Here is a 21,224-nt window from a genome sequence, read left to right as displayed (position 1 = left end):
AGTTAACCGCAGTTTTCCAGTGACTCTCCACGCCTGCCCTCTGCGATCCAAATAAGGTGCTGTTTATTGCCGACTGTGCCTCATTTGTGTGCAACACAAAACTCCCTGAGCATCACAGTCCTGCCACGACCTTCTCTTGCACCGGATATGAAATAATCAATTCGTGCAAAATCCCTTTTTAACGACCCTGTTCACAGCCGCCCTCCTTCAACGCGTAATATAGCGCCGCCCGGCAGACAACGGACCTCGCCCTCACGTGATTTACACAAAGATGGCGAATTACTGCGTATAGTTCCCATATAAAGAGATGTTCTTTGCATTATGTCTTCTTCCTCTATGTATGTCTGGCTCCGATATATATATATATCACTTTTGTAAATGTTATTGAACATGTGTCAATAGAAATATGCAACAATAATTCCTTTCAATTATATAACGCTTTTCTTGACACTAGGCAATGGGGACTCTCCTCCACCGCTATCAATGTGCAGCCCCCACCTGGATAATGCGACGGCAGCCATTGTGCGCCACTATACTAAGCTCTTAGTGGGGAGGAGAACAGACTGATGAAGCCAACTCAGAGATGGGGATTATTAGGAGGCCATTACTGGTAAACGTCAGGGGGAAATGTGGCCAGGACACCAGTGTTACACCCCTACCCTTTTTGAGAAAAACCCTGGGATTTTTAATGACCACGGAGAGTCAGGACCTCGGTTTTATGTCTTTCCTGACAGTATAGTGTCTGTCCCCATCAATATACTGGGGCATTGGGACCTACTCAGACCGCAAGGTAAGTGCTCCCTCCTGGTCCCAGATCATATACGATCACCAAATATAACTGCTACCCACCTCCAAAAACGATTGTACTTCTCACTCTTCATTATCACCTATAGGTATGGTCATATTTGAGAGTAATACTTTTGCTTCATCTTTTTTGTGATGCTTTATCTTCTATTATTACTGAATTCGCAAACAACTCAATTGTCTAATTTACCGTATAGATAACAAAATATATTACAGACAACAGTCCTGCATGCAGGATCCCATCTGTAGTGTTAAAGACACAAAACCCATGCAGGTGGCTGCATTCATCCATCCGTCATCAGAAATTCAGATATTCCTGCTGGTGAGGGTCACAGCACCCTGGAGTTTATGGCAGAAACATAAGTGAGCACAGTGAGAGGGACTACATCCTGCGTGGGATCCCCAGTCCTTCACACATTAAGAGGCACCAAGTAACCTGACCAGCATGTTTTTGTAAGCTGGGAGGAAACAGGAGCACCAGGACAAAAAAAAACAACAACACTTGGAGCAGAGGAGAACATGCAAACTCCACACAGACGTTACCCCCAGCCCAAAGCTGAGCCCAGGAATCAAGGAACCATTGCCATTGCTGCTGTTGAAAGGTTGGTTCTCAGAACAGAATGATTCAAATTCAAATTCAACTTTATTTGTCATTATACTTACACGGGTGCAGAGTATAGTGAAAAGTGTTTCTCATTAGTTTCTCAGGTGCAGTACATAATTAGAACAAGAGACAAGACAATAGACAGTAATAAAATAACAATAAGAGTGTAGACAACAGTATGATGCCAGTGCAAAATTGTCAAAAACTGTGCAAATACGCAAACAGAGAAAAGTATACAAACAGGACAAAAACAGTGCAAAAGTAATTCCGCAAACAGTGCAAAAATAATATGGCGATTAATAAATAGAACAACTAGTACAGTTTTAAGTACGATTTCGGCTTCCATTCAGTTGTCGTGTATGTAGTGGTGTTGGAGTACAGTCATTGTGGGTACAGGAAGAAGTGAGGAGAGATCACAGTATGATGGGAGGGAGTGGGGGCATCACCAGCTTGACGGCTCTGGGGAAGAAGCTATTTCGGAGTCTTGTTGTGTGCGACTGGAGCGGTCCGGAACCTTCTACCAGATGGCAGGGGGACAAACAAGTCATGACTGTGGTGAGTGGGGTCAGACATCATTTTGGTGGCTTTTTTCAATGTAACCTGCCCCAAGCCACAGACACGAGGAGAGATTTTTGAAACAAATCCTAGGAGGTGTGAGATAATCTTTTACACGCTCGGGGCTCAGTGAGGATTTAAGAGTCAAGGAGTGCAGTTGCAGTCTCAACAGCAGGAAATCTAGGTCAACATGACAAATGCAATACTCTTGTTTCGTAGATGTCATCATAAAAATAATCCATTTTTATCAAACCGCATTCTGAAAGGTTAACACTAAAAAAACACTGACTGTGTTTATATGCATTTTAAATATGAATCAAATACCATTATAATTCATTAAGTGGGAAGTTTTACTTTGATCACACAGAGAGACATTACATTTTTGCACATCAAAATCATCACCTCATCCCTTAATCGCTCTTTGCCACAACATTATTAGAAACAAACACTTTGCAATTTTACATGAAGGGGCATAATGGTTTTTCTAGCCGATATTTTGCAACGTGTTTCAGTCATTTAATATGCATGAAGCATTTTGCCGCCTAATTGAAAATCAATTTTGATCCATTGTGCTAACAGGCATGGCGCTAACCCTCTGGGTAATTTCATCTTGTCTTAGTAAATTATAGGAGAGGCCTTATGATCAGTTACCCATAATTAAATTACTCTTTGGCAGACAGTTGCAAACAATGGTGTCACATTTTTCAAAACGTTTTAACTATGTTTCATTATAATTATGGCTTTATTGCTTCAAACGTGAACTGTTAGGATTTCTTTAAGGGTGTAAATTGCTTTGAAGTTTGTTGAAGGCTTGCAATTCAGCAATCTCCCTGTCATAACCTTCATTTCTTACCGTCTCCAGCTATCGAACATCAGGAAAGCGCCGACATGGAAGTCTGGAGGGTCAAGGCCATCCAGGCATCTCCCTCCTGTGCTCCCTCTTTAATCCCAGGAAGAGATTATCGACTCGTCCCTCGTCTGTGTCAGGAGAGAACAAGGCCAAGCCATTTCATCTCGTAAAATGGAATGAATTCTCCAAATATGACTGGAATGTGTACAGAAGTCATCTTTTCTCGGCTACATTTATTAGTATCACTGCAGTATGTGGGTGTTAAACTAAATATATCAGGCTGGGCTCTAATTTAATAATAAACTTAGAATCCACTCTGCAGTAATAGAAGTTGCAGTGCAGCCCTTCCAGAGCAGGCCTGGTGCTAAGAGCTATGCTACTGCCTCTTCTGTGCACCCTGTGACATACCTGAGCATTTCTCCAGTTAAGACCCAGACTACATCTTTTTCCCCCAAAACACATTCACAGTACAGCTCGTTAATTTACCGATCAATGCCCCTGACACGCTTTTCCAAGAGGTAGTTGAAAAGGGAGCCGGGCTGCTGATTAGATATTTCAGCCCGTTGCTGCTACCACAGTTTCCTACATGCCCCTGTTGAACAGTAGGTTTCTTCTGTGGCGCCAAGCTCATCTTAGTGCACACTGGTCCAATTCCCAGTGCTTGCCTAGACTGGTATTGTAGTCAATGCCTGGAGACACTGCCAGCGATGTGGATTCTGGGCTTAGTAGATTCATACATTATTTTGTCCCTTGTCTGCCACACGCGTGCGAAGATATCGTTCTGCTACACAGCCTGACATGACCTTTGTAGCTGAGGTGCCATGACTGTGTCACTCAGTGATGTCATTTTGGGACGTCATTCATAAATGCCTCAACAGTTCCTCACAAAGAGCATTTTTAGCGTTACTTGTGTGTCTCTTATGCATTTAAATGCCTGTATAACACAACATTTAAGTACATTGTGAATTATGAAAGCATAGGAAGACAGATAAAGAAATGGCAGAAAGAACACTATTATAGCTGGTTATCAAGTGCAGAATGTGAGCTATGAATGATTACACAACATTGGCCATATAGCATCCTGGTCATATAGCAGCCTGGTCAGTACCTGGATGGGAGACCTCCTGGGAAAAACTAAGGTTGCTGCTGGAAGAGGTGTTAGTGGGGCCAACAGGGGGAGCTCACCCTGCAGTCCATGTGGGTCCTAATACCCCAGTATAGTGACGGGGACACTATACTGTAAACAGGCACCGTCCTTCGGATGAGACGTAAAACCGAGGTCCTGACTCTCTGTGGTCATTAAAAATCCCAGGGTGTTTCTCGAAAAGAGTAGGGGTGTAACCCCGGCGTCCTGGCCAAATTTCCCATTGGCCTTTACCAATCATGGCCTCCTAATAATCCCCCTCTATGAATTGGCTACATTAATCTGCTCTCCTCCCCACTGATATCTGATGTGTGGTGAGCGTTCTGGCGCACTATGGCTGCCGTCGCATCATCCAGGTGGGGCTGCACAGTGGTGGTGGTGGAGGGGATCCCCATTACCTGTAAAGCGCTTTGAGTGGAGTGTCCAGAAAAGCCCTATATAAGTGTAAGCAATGATTATTATTATTATTATTATTATTATTATTATTATTATTATTATTATTATTATCATCCTTCAAAATCCTTTAAAGTTTTTTTTTTCAGTTTTCACAGTGAAAAGTTTTGAGAACATTAAGGAATTATGTTCTCACAGATAATTTAATTATCTTTAATTATCACAGATTTTCCATACAGGTTAAAATGTAGCTGTGTTTATAACTAATGCAAAACGAAGCATTAACAAACGTGTGTGCATCCTTTACAAAGTCATGGTCTGAAATTCAATCCATATCCTTGAAGGAAAGAAGTGCTGTTGCACGACGTCACCAGCAGGTGGCAGACTTATACACAGCTTCCAGTGGTGACCTTGGCCGGGTTCTTGTTTTGATGTCCACAAGCTGGCACCCCGACCCTCACCGGGATTTTCCATTGGACCTCGTTTCCCAGCAGGGTTGAGAAATAAGAGCTGCACATTGATTTTAGTTCCTGTACAACCTGAGTCATCTCTACATAAGAATTAGGATACTATGCAACGCATATTAACTTGAACTTGAACTTTATTGCCATATGTAACCGGTACTGGTACAATGGAAGTCTTACTTACAGAAAGTCTCTCGATTGTAAAACAAGTGTAAAAAACAAAACAAAGTGCAAACAGTGCATCAAGACAATATACAAACAAACAATAGACAATGTACAAGTAAACATGTAGACAGTTTGAATGTTAACAATACAGACGTGTAAACAATGACTGGAGACGTACAATAAATAAATCATAAAGAGGTAGATGGTGATGGTGTAGGTGTGGTCCGAGGGGGATGGCTAAATGTGTTCGCCAGTCTCACTGCTTGTGGATAGAAGCTATTGAAGAATCTAGTGGTAAGTGTCCGTATGCTCTTATATCTCTTGCCTGAGGGCAGTGGGGTGAAGAGCTCATGCCCGGGGTGGTGACTGTCCTCTGTGATGGCCAGAATTCTACCACGGCAGCGGTCCTCATAGAGCTGTTTAATCTCGGTGAGACCGCAGCCGATGATCTTCTGGGCCATATTAACCATTCTCTGCAGTGCCTTTCTTTCTCGCGAAGAGGTGTTGCCATACCACACGGTGATCCCGTTGGTGAGGACGCTCTCGATGGTGCAGCGGTAGAAGTTCACCAACACATGTATTGGCATCCCCCATCGCTTGAGGCACCTCAAGAAATAAAGGCGCTGCTGAGCCTTCTTCAAGATAGAGTCAGTGTTAACACTACTTTCTGAGCTGTTATGCAGTATGCTTGTGGTATTAATTGAATACAGGTCAACACAATTAATAATGGCCATCCAGAAAATGAAACATGCAGCAATATGCATCCATTCATCCATTTTCTGGACTGCCGTATCAAGTACAGTGTTGTAGGGAAGCTAACCCAGCAAGTAAAAGGCACAATAATAATGATTCCTTTCACTTACTGTATGTCGTGCTTTTCTGGACACTCCACTCAATGCGCTTTACAGGTAATGGGGACCCCTCCACCATCACCAGTGTGCAGCCCCCAGCTACGTGATGCACCAGTACGCTCACCACACACCAGCTCTCAGTGGGGAGGAGAACAGAGTGATAAAGACAATTCATAGATGGGGATTATTAGGAGGCCATGATTGGTGAAGGCCAGGGGGAAATTTGGCCAGGACGCCAGTGTAACACCCCTACTCTTTTTGGATATGCCCTGGGATTTTTATTGACCACAGAGAGTCAGGACCTCGGTTTTATGTCTCATCCAAAGGACGGCGGTCTTTTACAGTATCCCCGTCAGTATAGTGGGGCATTAGGACCCACACAGACCACAGGGTGAGCGCCCCCTACTGGCCCCACTAATACCTCTTCCACAAGCAACCTTAGTTTTTTCCCAGGAGTCTCCCATCCAGGTACTGGCCAGGCTCACACCTGCTGAGCTGCAGTGGGGCTGCCAGCTGTGAGCTGCAGGGTGATATGACAAGTCAGGATACACCCCGGACGGGTTGCAAGTCCATCACAGGGCACACGCAGATATACACTCACACTTGTCTTTGGACTTTGGTAGGAAAACAGAGCACCTTGAAGAAACCCACACAAACCCAGTGAGAGCATACAAGCTTCATATAGATAACACCCCAGGAACTGAACCCAGAGCCCACTGCTACAAGGCAGCAAAGCTATGTACACACTGTGCCACCCTCTGTACAGAAATATTTTCTTACACATTTTGTAGAAATAAGTATCAAACCCTCTGTAAGTTTATTTAAGAAGGATGGGATCATTTGTAGTTCAAAGCAGATTTACCGTTCCTGCATTAACAAATTCTTTAATTGCACAAACATAAAGGCAAGCTTTTCACTGCAACTAAAGTATGGTACACTTTGAAAAGAGGAGAAAAGAAACACAATGTTTCGGCAGTGGAGCCTTCTTTGGGTGAAGGAGGTGACCCTGTGTTTCTTTTCCTCTCTTTTTAGCACGGAATAAACCTTTACCTGTTCCTTTGCAGCCTGCGCATGCTGACGCAGCTCCCTACTTGAACGGCTATATGGTACACTTTGATTATTTCAGGGTCTTTTTTCAGGGCCTTTTGATTATTTCAGTTTTGGAACAACTATTGTAAGGGTCTTGTCCACCAGCAGCTCTGTTTGATACAAAGTAAAGGAATATTTAACTACTGTTTCCTCATCTATCCTCAGCAGGAAAACCTGATATAGCCTTATCCCCAGTGGGAAATCAGGATATGGCGTTTCACAAGCATCGGGCTGTTAGCTGGCCACAGACTGGTCAGCAAGGGCCAGTGGAGAAAGGGGTGGATAAGATCACAGACCCAGGACATATAACCAGCCACACATAACCATAACCAATGAGCCTTTCATTTCGTTTTCAATCAACATCGGAGGCTCCCGCTATGATTTTAGATGTAAATTGTGAATCTTCGTTTGCTGATTTTTCAGAGGGAGGTTTTTTTTTTTCAACAGAGGTTAGCGTAAGCAAGGACAAATCACATTCAGGGACAGCTGGACACAGATATGGAAACCCAGAACAGCAGGGTAGAAACAGGCTTTCATGTTGCTCTAGAGCTATGTGTTTGCGAATTCTGTTACTGTATATGTACAGTAACAGAATTAGTTTTTTTCAGCATGGAATAAACCTATTACTTGTTCCTTTGCAGCCTACGCATGCTGACGCAGCTACCCACCTGAACTACTGTATATGTAGTCCATTCCTACATAGGTTTGTAATTCTACCCATTAATCTAAAAACTTAAATCCAAATTTTGCTAAAGGGATCGTGCTGCCGGGTTTTCTGCTGTTGTTTCGATTCCCGTGCCATGCTCACAAAAGCCCAGGCAGACCAGACAGACTCTGGAGAAGCACCCAGCTATTTGTCTGACACCTTTATCTAAAGCTATTAACATTTGCACCTATTTATACAACTGGGTATTTTACTGGAACAAGTCAGCAGAAGTACCATGCATAAGGGTACAATATAGCAATATCTCACCTGGGATTCAAACCCACAAGTGTACAGCTTTGAGTCTATAACCCTAAACACTGCACCACTCAGCTCCTATGTTGTGTTACAGAGTGACTAAATTCACAAACAGTACATTACTTTCTGTTGGTAGAACAAGCAAGAGATAAAGATAGATAGATAAGACTTTATTGATCCTGTAGGGAAATTGATGTGTTACAGCAGGCCAGCCCAAGACAAGCAAAAACAGACATCAGAATAGATGAAAAATTATACAAAATAAATAAATAAAAATAAATACATAGGTGTGTGCAAAATATGATGATCATAGTCACTGTAAAAACAATAGAATATGTGCAAAATGTGTATAGGTTTATACAGATTGATTGTCCAAAAGTATAATGGAGCAACATGCTGTCCATAGATGAGCAAATGAAGGGCTAACAGTCCATACTATAAAGGGGTATCAGGTTCAAGCTGTCACAAAGTGAGTTACTTCCCCTTCCTAGTGTTGTTCCTCTAATACAGCATATAGGATATATAGCCTAGCCAGCTTGCTTCTTCAGGTAACTACTTCAATTGAATTCAATCTGCAGGTAACTGTTCAGCATTTCCAAGTTACAAATCCAATCATAACCATGATCATTGTTATCAATATTTTCTAAAAATGGAAGAGTCGGCCTAGAGATATTTTTACAGTGGTGGCACATGACAGGGAGAGGGCAAAACACCCCCAGATTTTTGCCAACCCCATGCAAAACTAAACCTAAAATGTTCTAGCTCAATGACTGCTTGGAACAGACACTATCCCAGCCGTAACGAGATTAAAGTCTCTTCTAATCAGGTGGGAAAACATTTCACAATAAGGTTTGACCCAGTAACATGATTAGTAATAGATCAGCCGTCTCCTAAAATCACCTCCCCTGTCACTGGCAGATAGGCAAGACTTGCACTGATCACGTGCTTCCACACAGCAAGCCCCCCGATTCCACTCCTCCTTCCTGGAGAAAGGATCTCTGGAAATAGTGTCAGAGAAGAGGCTGGATAAAATATCTGCATTCCATGGAATTCACTGGAAGGCCGTGAGGTGTCCTGGGGCTCCTCTAACTTTCAAGACTATGACGTTAAGCAGGAGAGAGGCCTGTAATCTCAGGAAACAGCCTGTGTGTCACTTCCTGGCTCAGATGGTGCAGGGCTCCCACAGGCAGTACGTACTAGGTGTTACCAAAAGGGCAGTACATTTAGCAGCAAGCAGACATAATAAAGGCTTGATTTCTCAATTACCAATTACCAGTGTAAAAAAAGCATTTCTATTGTCTAGTTAGAGCACAATACATTCATTATATCAATTACCATAACACTCTTACACTACTAAAGGGCTACTATAGTCAATGCTATAGTAACATCGACCATAGTATATAGAAGAATTAGCTATAGTATAGTTAATGTTAGGCATCATGCAAAAATAGTTTGAATAGGCTAGCTGTGTCAGCATGCGTAGGCTGCAAAGGAACAAGTAAAGGTTTATTCCCTGCTGAAAAGAGAAGAAAAGAAACACAACTTTTAGGCTGTGGAGCCTTTTTCAAGTGTGAAGGTGGTGTGACACCCGAAGAAGGCTCCACAGACGAAACGTGTTTCTTTTCTTCTCTTTTCAGCGGGGAATAAACCTATTACTTGTTCCATCATACAATAATACTGTATTTCTCAAAAGCTTAAAAACATCAGTATTTTGGTCCACTGCTGTCCTTTAAAAAAAAAAGGATATTTTGTGTCAAAAGAGCATGTAGAGGTTAACTCCACACTGAGAAGTAAAGAGAAAAAGTAGTGTTTTCACTGTGGAGCCTTCTACAGGTGGCTGTGAGGAGTGTATCTTGAAATATTACATGAGAATGTGACAGTTATGTCCTGCTCCCCAGTATCGAGCTCTTGAAATATCTGAGGAATGAGCTGGCGGTGATGTCTGGCATCCTGGGGTCAGAGACCGGCGATCAGGCTCGGGAGAATAAGACAGGACCGCACCAGACAGCATCAGCACTCAGACACAGACCATGCGAGTCTGATAAGTAGCTTGTCCTGCTTCCAACAGAAGCCAGCCTGTGAAGTTCACAGTAGACCCCTGTGGACCATCCCTGTTGATGACAAACACTAAACAGCATAATTATTTTAACTGTCATGCCTGTTCAATAAAACGTCTGCGCAAGCTTCTACAAATCTTTAGCTCGATAGTATTTTTTATTTATTAGAGATAAGGTTCTTCAAATGCTCAGTATAAACGTGTACAAAATACATTTTTTGTTTCGGTCATGCAGTACTGTTCCAAACCTTGAGCTCCTAACGTCCATTCACACTCCATTCCTGCTCAGATGTTCACAATCAGCAGGGATGCATTCACACCTCACCCTATATAGAGCCATTCTGAGTCGCCCGAAGGGCTTTGCAAGCACATTTAGTGCAGAAGACAGAGACTGCTTCTGGTCTGTGACAAAAGCAAAGCAAGACAGACTCCGTCCCTCCATTTTTAGTAGCTGCTTTATCATGCACACACACCTCAGAGAGACGGGATTGGACTTCACCCCAGGACTGCGGAGCTCCTGCCCCAGTCCTGCCCGCGGATGACGGACACACCACGGCGAGGAGGGACTTTCCTGCTCTCCACACTGACGAAAACAATGCAGGCGGGGTTACGAGGAAGACGACGCCAGCCACAGCCCGAACCCCAAACCGAAGCGCGCTAAGCGGGCTGGGAATGTGGAGCGCTTGTCACGGTGCATTTACAGTGCGCAGGTTGGGACCTGGTTGGGGTTTTCTCGTAACCACGTACAACACGCAAACAGAAGACTAGAAACACTGGAAATTCAGTTGTTTTTACTTCCGGAGGATGTAAAACTGGTTTCTTCGGGGAAAAAAAGTACTACCGTTTTAAAATCATTTTCAAAATTTAATTATACAGTTTATGGTCCTCATCTGTGTTTTCTATGGGTTTTATTTTGCTGCCAGCCAAACCAATTGGCGACACTACAGCTTAGAAGCACGTCGGTTGCATTTTTGCTAGCACTGAACCTGATCAGCACTACAGCCTCTCCGAGTGGAACATTTTCTCCGATCCAGTACCGTTAACACTTTACTTTTGATCGCAGTCTCCGGCAAAGCCTTGATCGTTAATTTTTAACCAGAGCTTCGACTGGCTTTAGAAACTAATGTAATAAACTCATCACAGGCTGGTGTAAACAAATAACCGTCTAAAACGTTAAAAAGGTTGGAGATAACGCGAAAAAATCCCGTAAGGAAATTAAATACATTGCGGAATACTGGAAAAATAGCCAGTACGTGATATATGTATATTTAAGATATATTTAGTTCCATTAAAGTTCCGTTTTATAGACCAGCATTAACATACAGTATACCTCAGCATATTTCTTAACTATATTTCTAAATGTAAATACATTAATTATGTATAATTATCAAAAACGGGTATTATTAAATATACGCATTAACATGTTTTAAATAATATTTACCAATGACATTTACAGATGTACAGTATGAGAGCCCTGCTGATTACAGGTACCTGAGACCTTGGTCCAGTAGATATCTGGAGACCAACTCACCATAATCTGTACTGACAGGTTTCAGACCTTAAAGTCTTCCAGTAGTTCTACTTTGAAAAGCCAAAGCTTAATCAAGATTACATAGAACAAAAATGTCACAAGGGCTCCTTCCTTTGCCAAATATTATGTTCTGATTACCTTTCACCTAATTCGTTGCGGAAATGGTTTTTGCTAAGTTCTGTGTGAAACCAAAAGACAGACACGTGCCAGTACTGGTCATTCATTAGCTTTTGTTTATTCCTTCAGAGACATGCTTTCTCCACTAAACCTTTACACTTCTTCTTCTTCTTCTTCTTCTTCTTCTTCTTCTTTTTCACAGCCTTAGTCCCAGACTGTCCTGGGGTCAGCTGCTTTGGTTGCTCTTCTCCATTTGTCTCTGTCGAGCACATCTTCCTCACTCACTTCACATACCTCCATATCTTTTCTCACACAATCTATCCATCTCTTTCTAGGCCTGCCTCTTGTGATGCAGAGTGATGAAGCCAGTTCAGAGATGGGGTTATTAGGAGGCCATGATTTGTAAAGGCCAGGGGGAAATTTGGCCAGGAGACCGGGGTAACACCCCTACTCTTTTCGAGAAACGCCCTGGGATTTTTAAGGCAGCGGAGAGACAGGACCTCAGTTTTACGTCTCATCCAAAGGATAGCGCCTTTTTTACAGTATAGTGTCTCCGTCACTATACTGGAGCATAAGGACCACTTATGCAGGGTAAGCATAAGTGGTCCCCTACTGCCCCCGCTAGCACTGCTTCTAGGAACAAATTTAGCTTTTGCAGCAGGTCTCCTATCCAGGTGCTGCACAGACTCACACCTGCTGAGCTTCGGTGGGGCTGCCAGCTGTGAGTTGCAGGGCGATACAGCGGCTGGATAAAAACTGGTCAAAAACAGATCACCCGCCAAGCGATGTTGGCATGTTAAATCAATTTTAAGTGGCTTTAATGTGCATTTGAGCCACATCAAAAGTGAGCTGAAGTCCTCGAATCAGTACCATACCATCCTAGAACAATATATTCTGCCAGAGAGGGACATTCAGAGGGCTGACACTGATGTCTCACCCCTGGAATTTAAGACAGCGAACTCAGCCAGGAATGAGTGGCGTCGCTCTGCCACCTCAGCTCCTCCTCCACGCCCCACCAGCGAGAACCACAATTCCTCTGAGACTCCTGCAGACTGCGCTCATCTCCTCATCTCCTCTGGCCATGACTCAGACACTGGGGTAAGACGCAGTATGAACTGGCCATATTAAGGTAGGTATGTTAGGTCTCCCTTTCAGGCCACAAAGGCCCATGGGGAATGGGGAGGGGCAAGGGGCTACATTTTACTTGACCATCCGACACTGGAGGTGGAGGTGATGTGGTCAGCGCCATGCTCCGTCGGACTATTACCCCCCCCCCCCAGAAGGATTAACCCCCAGTGCTCATTTGGAAAGCAGGTTGAGTGGACGTGGGAGCCATCTGGAAGGAATTAGAGCTCTGTCGCTTGCCCCTGCCTGGGATTGAACCCTGGGACCTTCCAGTCAGGAGCTAGACGCCCTCGCTGTCTGAGCTACCACAGCTCCTGGCCATAGGAAGCTGAGACAAAACAAAAAGAGTGTAAAGGTGGTAATATTCTCTTGGTCCCAGATAATAATAAAGAAAATGTTTGTAACCATTTATAGAAAAAAAGTCCAAAATATTGGGTGGGACATTCTTTGAGATATGAGACAAAATTGATTGACAAAATCTCAACTTTGCTGAGAACAGCGGGACGACTTGTGCATGGAGAGTTTAACCTCTGGAGGTGGCTGCTGTGAGACCCTTGAGCAAGGCACTTCGCCCAGACTGCTTCCACGAACTGCCCACCTGTCTGAACGGGCTCGCACATAAGGTGTTGAGGAGTCAGATGTGTCCAATAAATGTTCCACGAAATTCTATGCTTGGATACTCAGTTTGACTTCAGCACTTCAAAAGCTCCTTCGGGCTTCAGTAATTTTCTTTCCGACAGGTGACTTTTCTTTCTAGAACCTCACTCTCCCAAAACAAATGGTTCTTATTTAAAAATTTTCCTTAAAACTAGCAGGGAGCCATTTTCCCTAAAGGTAAGACCTATTCAAAATATCCCACACTGCAGTAAGGGAGATTGACTGGCATGAAACAAAATCAGGACTTTAAGACAAACTATTCAACAAAGACACTGCACCACCGAAACTGAGCCATCAGGGTGCCACAACAAAAGGCAAAGGTATTCAAGAAGAGGTGTATAAAAAGAGGAGACAGTTTGTGTCACACAGAATCGGAGCAACCACATATGAACACGCTACTGAACGGCGATTTCACAGAAGCCATGTCAGCACTACCTAGGACCAGCTCATGGCAGTAAATAGTAAATGATCACCAGCAGTATTATAATACATTGGGAAAGTGTATCACCAATATTTCATTACTTATTCCCCCCTAAATCATCACATCTGTTAATGGCTTAATGGATGAGCGTTATATTTTTTGAACTGAGTAAATAATATCTGTTGATGACTATGTATTTACGGCCTCTATAAATCTCTTGATTTACTGTATGTGACAGCGATGGCGGAGGCCTGCTCTAATGAGAAGGATACGAAGCTGCTGGCATGCACATTCTGTCAGTGCCTCGGTTTACAGAGGCCCCTTGTTCAGATATTCTGGGCAGGCCTATGAGCGCCCAGACAGCTGCCACTTATCCAATCCGTATAATTGAAGGCTGACACTGGCCTACCCAGCGGACATGACAAGCCGCAAGGTTCCTGCATTTTTTTTTTCCCCTCCAGTCTGCAGACAAATCCCAAAAGCTCTCGGCTGGGCAGCAGCTCAAGAGCGGTAACTGGGCCCGTCTCTGTCTCCAGCACAAAATAGATGCCCGGGGGGGAAAAATGTAGCCGCTTCAGACTGTAAGAGCTGTGGGACTCCTCCACGAAAAAATAAAATAAACTAATGAACTCCCCATCAGATTGCTCACGGTTAGATGTCTGTCGCCGTGTGTTCCTGGCAGGTTATAAGCATTAAGCTCATTACACCACCTTCGTTTTGGGCCTCCAGCCAAATTTCTGCCCGTGGTCTGGACAGAACAATAAGAGGCGAAGCCGCCAGCCTTTGTAGATGACAGGACGTGGCCTCATTGATGTGTTTTGTGTCACAGTGATGTGTATTGGGGTTTTTAGACCACATCTGAAAAAAATCTCAAGACATTCAGGAGACAGGCAAGAGACACCAAAGTAGTTAGGCAAAACAGGCTTTTTAAATGCGCTGTCAAGTGTCAAGACTTGAATACCTGGAATCACAAAAGTGCTCCACAGCAGTTGATCTCCACCCAGCCCCTGGCGGCCCCCTGTGTCTACTGGCTTTTGTTCCGAGCCTAAATGATCCCTTTTATTGGCCTACTTGCTGAAACAGGCATTTTTACCTGTTTCGTAGCTGAGTTTCAGCAGTGATCTGCTCATGTACAAGAGGACCTGAAACAAGTACGCTCAATTCCTCAAAGGCACTAACGCAGTCAACCCAGTGGACTTTTTCGGCGTCGACGGTGTAACACCAAGCAGAGGAGACAAGGGGAAATTGCGCAGAAATTCGTTTAAACCTGAAGGGAAGGGTCACCTGTTCACACGGTAGGTTTTGAGAGACTGGGACATGCTAGCAAGCCTTGTTGAAACATGAACAGTTTCTTCCAAGAATGAGAGATCCAAATCAAACAGCTACTAACTACCAGATGAGCCGTAACCCAATGGCCTATCGTCGTTTTAAAACTTTCTTGTTAAAACATTAAGAAAAGATACTTTATTGATCCCGTGAGGGAAATTGCAGTGCAACAGCAGCTTAGCACAGTCAACACAGCACAGTGTAACAAAATAATACAACAAGGCAATACAGTCAGCACAGCCAGTGAGAAGTACGCTAAAAAAAGTTGCTCACAGTACAGAATATACAAAAAAACAGAACAGTACACAAAAAGTTGTATTTCACATTATAAATATAAAAATATAATGCACAAGTCCCTAGCATATATTGCACGAAAAACAGTTGTAAACAGGCAAAAACAGATGTAAGCAGGGAGTTTAATGTTTAGTCCAAAAACAGATCAATGTCAATGTTGCCTCTGCCCAGACACACAGTGGATGGGTTGGACAGTCTTATGGCAGAAAGCAAGAAGGACCCCCTGTAGCGCTCCCTGTCGCACCGTGGTTGGATCAGCCTATTGCTGAACGTGCACTCCATTCTCATTCAGGTCTGATCAGACTGAGAACTTATCCAAAACGACGTTGAGAAAATAACCAGCAATTTCATATAATGATTTTCATATCACTGTTACTTTAGTTTCTGCGAAGCCCCTCATCAAGTCGTGGTTTGGTGCACGACGTCTTCAGACACTAGCTTAACATACAGAACAACTCAAATCGACGCCTTATTCAAATGATTATTATCATCATCAACTGTAGGAATTGTTTCACTGCTTTATTTCCCTTGTATAATCAACTGACGCTTATAAACTGTTTTTTTTTCTCCCGTTTTGCGTTCCTGCAGTCTTCAGCACCGAATCCTTTAGATCTCCAGGCGGTGCGCTGCGCCGTTTCAGACAGGAGCTCCCCAGTGTTCAAAAACACGACGGTGACGCACACTCTTCCCCCCCCGGCCAGTATCAAGGGCGACACACGTCTTCGTACTTCCTCGCCCCCAGACAGACGCCCGCCTCTTCCACCTCTTTCTCGACACGATTACTCATGCCGGCGAGAGGAGACTACGTGACACTGACTGAGGCGGGGAGGACTTCCCGCACTCGTCACCGCGCGCACATGCCGGCCGCCGCTCGCGGGCCACGCCACTGCCGAGGCCTTCCATGCCGCGCATCAGCCCCTGATCACGCGTCTCCCCCCCCCCTGATTGGCCGGCGCCCCACACACCTTTGCCTCTGATTGGCTGCTGGGTGGTGCCCGCCCCCGTGGGCGCTCCGCAGTCGAAGCGTCGGCTGAATGGAGCTGCGGGAGAAACATGACGAGCTGTATTTCAGCCTGAGAAAGCAGCAGAGGCGGTTTCTTTCCGCTGTCGGCAACAAAGGATCGCTAACGGACTGATAGGCGACGCATTTCTAGCTGAAAGCCAGAGAGGATGCTGAACTGTCAGACCCTGCGTCCCCAGCCGCAGAATGATGTAAGTAACGTTTGCTTAATGTAGTCTTTTTTTTTTAAACGGTGCATTTAAAGATCGCTTCACTGTTGTGAATTCACCCGTCACCTTATGTAAAGGTATTTGAGAGAGAAAACAAATATAGCGAGGCGTGATAAAAATGACAGCGCTAATATCTATAGCTAAAGTAATTGAGCAGTCATCGTAAATATTACCAGTATGAAGGGCTACAGCTGATAAAAACACGAAACCACGGGCATAAAACGATTCTTCGTTGCAAAAATGTGGATCTGTTTTGTTTTCCTGGGTTATTTGTTTTTGTTTTTTGGAGTGTAAAATGCCGAAAACTAAAAGAGAGGTGATGAAGTGGTCTAAAGAGGCTGATGAGGATACTGTCCGGCTCTGTGTTGCAGAAAGCCGTGTCGCTCGTATTTGAAACAGTAGCAGCTCCATGTCTGGGTTGTTGTTTTCTCGGCATGAGAGAAACCCTTGCCAGTCTCCAGCGCTGGACCGGCAGTAGCCGAGAAGTAGGGGAAAGGTTACGATACTGCAGTTCCCCCGGGTTCACGTTCTCCCAGTGCTGAAGAACAGCGGCCGATCACGCACTGTTCACATGCCCACCCTCCTGGCCGACGGGCCAATGGCAGGCGCGCAGCGGGGAGCCGCGGGCCAATCAGACGGCGCCGGGGCCCGGGGACTGCGAGGGGCGGGGCCGCTGCGTGCGTGCAGTTCGGAATGTGCCGGAGAGAGTGCTCTGCGGCCAAGACAGAGCAGGGACACCCTCTCGCCCCGGTTATTTCTGTCTCTGGATGTGGGGTGGGGTCCTTCTCGACGCGACACGGCCATGCATGTGGCCCTGGGTCTAATTTTAGGCGCATAGCCGCTCAGTGCGATAGCCCTCGCTCACACGCAATCAGGTTTTTCTGATGCCTTTATGCCATCTCACCAAATCTTGCCCTCCGCTGCCCAGCAGGCAAGGCGCCCGGCCTGAGGCGGTGGCGCTGCCCCTCGTTGAAATCCACACCGAGGCTTCGTTTGGCAGGGGGATGGAGGCAGGCCGGGGTAAAAATAGGGCAGCTTCACAAGTGGAAAGTTACCCCTGTCACTGTGCCTCCAGCAGACCAGGGGGGTGGGCGGGCGTCTCAGAACCGTGGTGGGAGCCTGGCTCGGGGGGCCGTGAGGGGGAGGCAGGAAGCCGGAAGCCCGCAGGGGTAGTTGTGACCCAGTGCTCTCCGGGAAACCCCGCAGGTCGCGGCGGGGAGATGCTGGCGGGGCCTCTCGGCGGCGGAGAGGGGCGACATGGACGCGGCGGAGGCCCTCATGTCCATGAGCTGCCGGTGGAAGGCCGCCGGGAGGAGGTGCGCGGACGTCAGGCCCCTCACGCCCTCCTCGGACGTGTGGGAGGAAGCCGAAGACCCCCTGCTGGCCAGCCCGGTGGACGACAGCCAGACCTCGCCGTTTGTAAGTAGCTCCTTCCCCGTCCTTGACGCTTCCCGCCTCGGGGGTTGAAAGGCCCTCGCCCGGGGTGTGACCCCCTTTCTCCTCTTGTCCGCCAGTGCATGACGCCCCCTTACAGCCCCCCCACCTTCGACGTGGCCCCGCCGCCTGCCCGTGCGTCGCCCGTGCCGGAGCCCGGCAAGAGCCCGGCGGAAGAGCCGCGCGCCGGCGTCGTCCCCGCGGGGCAGCCGAGGTCTCGGGCCACCAGCGTGATCCGCCACACCGCGGACGTCCAGCCCCGCGCCCCCCCCCTGCTGTCGGAGAACGCGGCCCCCGCCGGCCCGCCGCAGGGCTCCGGGCCGGGTGCTGCCCCCGCCGTGGCGGCTGTTGGCGTCTCGCCAGTGCCCGTCGTCTGCCAGGTGCTCCCCGTCCCCTCCCCGGCTAGCCCCCTGGTCGCCACTATCGTGCCCGCCGCCGCCGCCGCCTCCTCTCCGGTGGCGCGGCCCACAGCGGTGTGCCAGCCCCTGGTCTTCATGGGAACCCAGGCGCCCAAGGGCCCGGTGATGCTCCTGGTCCCGCGCCCCGCCGCCCCCGCCAGGCCGCCCGCGAGAGGCTCCCCCGGCGGCGCCAGGCTGGCCCCCATCGCCCCGGCCCCGGGCTTCGCCCCCGCGGTGCACCGGGCCGCCCCGCAGGCAGACGCGCCCCGGGTGCGCAGCCACAGCTGCTGCCACCCCGGCTGTGGGAAGACCTACTTCAAGAGCTCGCACCTGAAGGCCCACATGAGGACCCACACAGGTAGGGCCGCGCTCCGGGGGGGGGGGGGTCCGCGGGGGGGGTTAACCGGGCATGGGCACCGTCACTCGCGGTTCACAGCCACAGGGAAGGGTAACGGCACTTCCTCCAATCTGCCGTTATCTTGACCACGCGGTACAGGTGCATCTTGTCAGCCAAAGTCCACTTGACAGCACACACATGAACCGGCTGAACCCTGGTGTGTGACAGGGAGGGGGGGGGCTTTGCATCTGTGGGTTTATGTCGCTGAACAGCATCCTCAGAGCTCGTGCGAGATAAGATAATCGGCACGTCAGTCCTAATGTGATAATGCAGTTGGCCCGCCAGTTCTAACATGTGACGCTTGGCTGGTGCACGGGATTGTGGGAATTGCCGCTCACCGCTCTCCCCCCCCCCCTTCCCCCCGGCGCAGGTGAGAAGCCGTTCTGCTGCAGCTGGGAGGGCTGCGAGAGGAGGTTCGCGCGCTCAGACGAGCTCTCGCGCCACCGCCGCACCCACACGGGCGAGAAGCGCTTCGCCTGCCCCCTGTGCGACAGCCGCTTCATGCGGAGCGACCACCTCACCAAGCACGCCCGCCGCCACCTGGCCAGCCGGAAGCTGCCCGGCTGGCAGGTTGAGATTGGCCAGCTGAAGGACTTCGCCGCAGCTCCGGTCCCCCGGTCCACCCCCTGAGGCACCGCGGTGGGGGATTTCCTCAGAACAGGAGCGCCTGCTGCGCTGTTTCCAGACATACTAGGGGCCGGGGTCTGCTGTGCTTGGAGAACATGGAGATTATAGCTCTTTACTGCTGGGCCTCTTTGCACTGGGCTCAGTTGTGTGTTTTTTTGTTAAACTGTGCATTTAACAGGTCTGTTGATAAAAGCAGGCTAGCCATCAAGGTAGAAACACGAATCCAGGCCGCCCTATGGCGTGTCTCGGCTGGTCGGAGCACCGACTGGATCTTGCCCGTTCAAAGGTCAGCAGGGAGAGGTGGGCTCTTGCACCTCGGCGATGCAAGCAGCTGTACTGCACCAGACGCCCGGGGTGTGACGGTGACCTGCCTTGCCTGTGACTCCTGTAAACTTCCTCCGCGGGGAGGCCAGTGCCCAGAGCTGCTGCGGTGAAGGTCTGGAAGAGAGGGCAGCCCCGTGCCCTGTGTTCTTCCGGATTGCCCTGCCTCCCACCTGCAGAGAGAGAGATGCACAGAGGCAGAATGCCAAACCACCCAGCATTCACTGGCCTGGGTGTCCGAGTATGAGCCTGCTGAGGAGTGGAAACAGGTCCAGATGAGACCAGAACGTGCCCTATATGCACAGTGAAGATAGGGACTATTTGAAGAGGATTTTACACTCTTCTAGAGACGGGAGTATACTGTATAGCGTTTTTCCTCAATTCAGAATGATTTTTTGCACCTTCCTTTCTGTCTTGTTATTTATTTTCGTCCGGTATCTTTGTAAGATGAGTTGTAGTGGAAGTCTGTTCAAAGGAAAAGAGAGTATTTGCAATTTTGCGACCATTTTTATTTAAGCTGTATTTATTGTCAGTCCTTTAAGCCTTGTCTGGCGTTGCTGTAACCATTCAAAGTAAACAGTAGATAGTCTAGATAAGGTTCCCTACTGGGTCTGCACTATTCTTTTTTTGTGTTGTTGCTTATCCTAAAGAAATGTGTTGGAAATGTAAGACATATTCTGTGGTTTCATATTCTCAGTGGAGTAGCTTTTGAAATTTCTTTTGGATACAAACACATGAGAGGATTGAGCACAACATTTTTGTTATGTTAATCGTTGTGGTGTGACCAAAGGAGTGCCTAAGAAAGCCAACAGTGTTTCACCTTGAAGACGAGAGATATACTGTATTTGGCAATTATTTTTTTTTACTCCTACGCATTTTGCACAATGTTTGTCTTTTCACATATTGTTTACAAAATTAATAAAGGCATTTTATAATTAACAGAAATGTGGTTTCTTTTGAATTGAATTGTCACAAGATTTAATTTGAAACGATGATAGGAATGAAAAAATTAGCCTCAGTAGTCACTCAACAAATAAGTGAATGATTACATTGTTTGCGGTCTGTATTTGTATCTGATGGGTTCTAATTAGACAGCATGGTGGTGCAGTGGTTAGCATTGTTGAAATAATTGCAGAAAAATTGATTTAGTAAAACAGAGAGTGAGACAGTTGCATAATATAAGCTTTAAATGTCTATCAAATTAAACAAGACTTAACTCATCCAGAACCCTACTGACTACTAGGTTCTTGCATAAAGGCACAAAAAGTAAAAGCTTTCAAGCACGTAGCCCTGTGGAACACCCTGGGGAAAGGTAAGTGGAGTGAGAGCCAAGATCAACAAGTCACGAAGTCAAACAGGAGCCAGACCAGCCAGTACAGCGCGGTCATGTGTCAGAAGACCTCAGTAGTC

The 21,224-nt window shown here is 46.9% G+C and overlaps 1 protein-coding gene across 1 annotated transcript; it reads left to right on the top strand.

The window, feature by feature from the left end:
* Positions 1 to 16,207: 16,207 nt before the first annotated feature.
* On the top strand, positions 16,208 to 20,759 carry LOC107078666 (Krueppel-like factor 10). The gene is made up of 4 exons (XM_069194822.1): positions 16,208 to 16,619; positions 17,844 to 18,056; positions 18,152 to 18,827; positions 19,237 to 20,759. Exons 1-4 carry the CDS (start codon positions 16,578 to 16,580, stop codon positions 19,494 to 19,496), a joined length of 1,191 nt encoding a protein of 396 aa, XP_069050923.1. The 5' UTR covers positions 16,208 to 16,577; the 3' UTR covers positions 19,497 to 20,759.
* Positions 20,760 to 21,224: the final 465 nt, after the last annotated feature.

Source organism: Lepisosteus oculatus, chromosome 10 (assembly GCF_040954835.1).
Source record: "Lepisosteus oculatus isolate fLepOcu1 chromosome 10, fLepOcu1.hap2, whole genome shotgun sequence".
In the NCBI taxonomy this organism is placed as follows: domain Eukaryota; kingdom Metazoa; phylum Chordata; class Actinopteri; order Semionotiformes; family Lepisosteidae; genus Lepisosteus; species Lepisosteus oculatus.
This window is presented reverse-complemented; position numbering and strand designations above follow the sequence as displayed.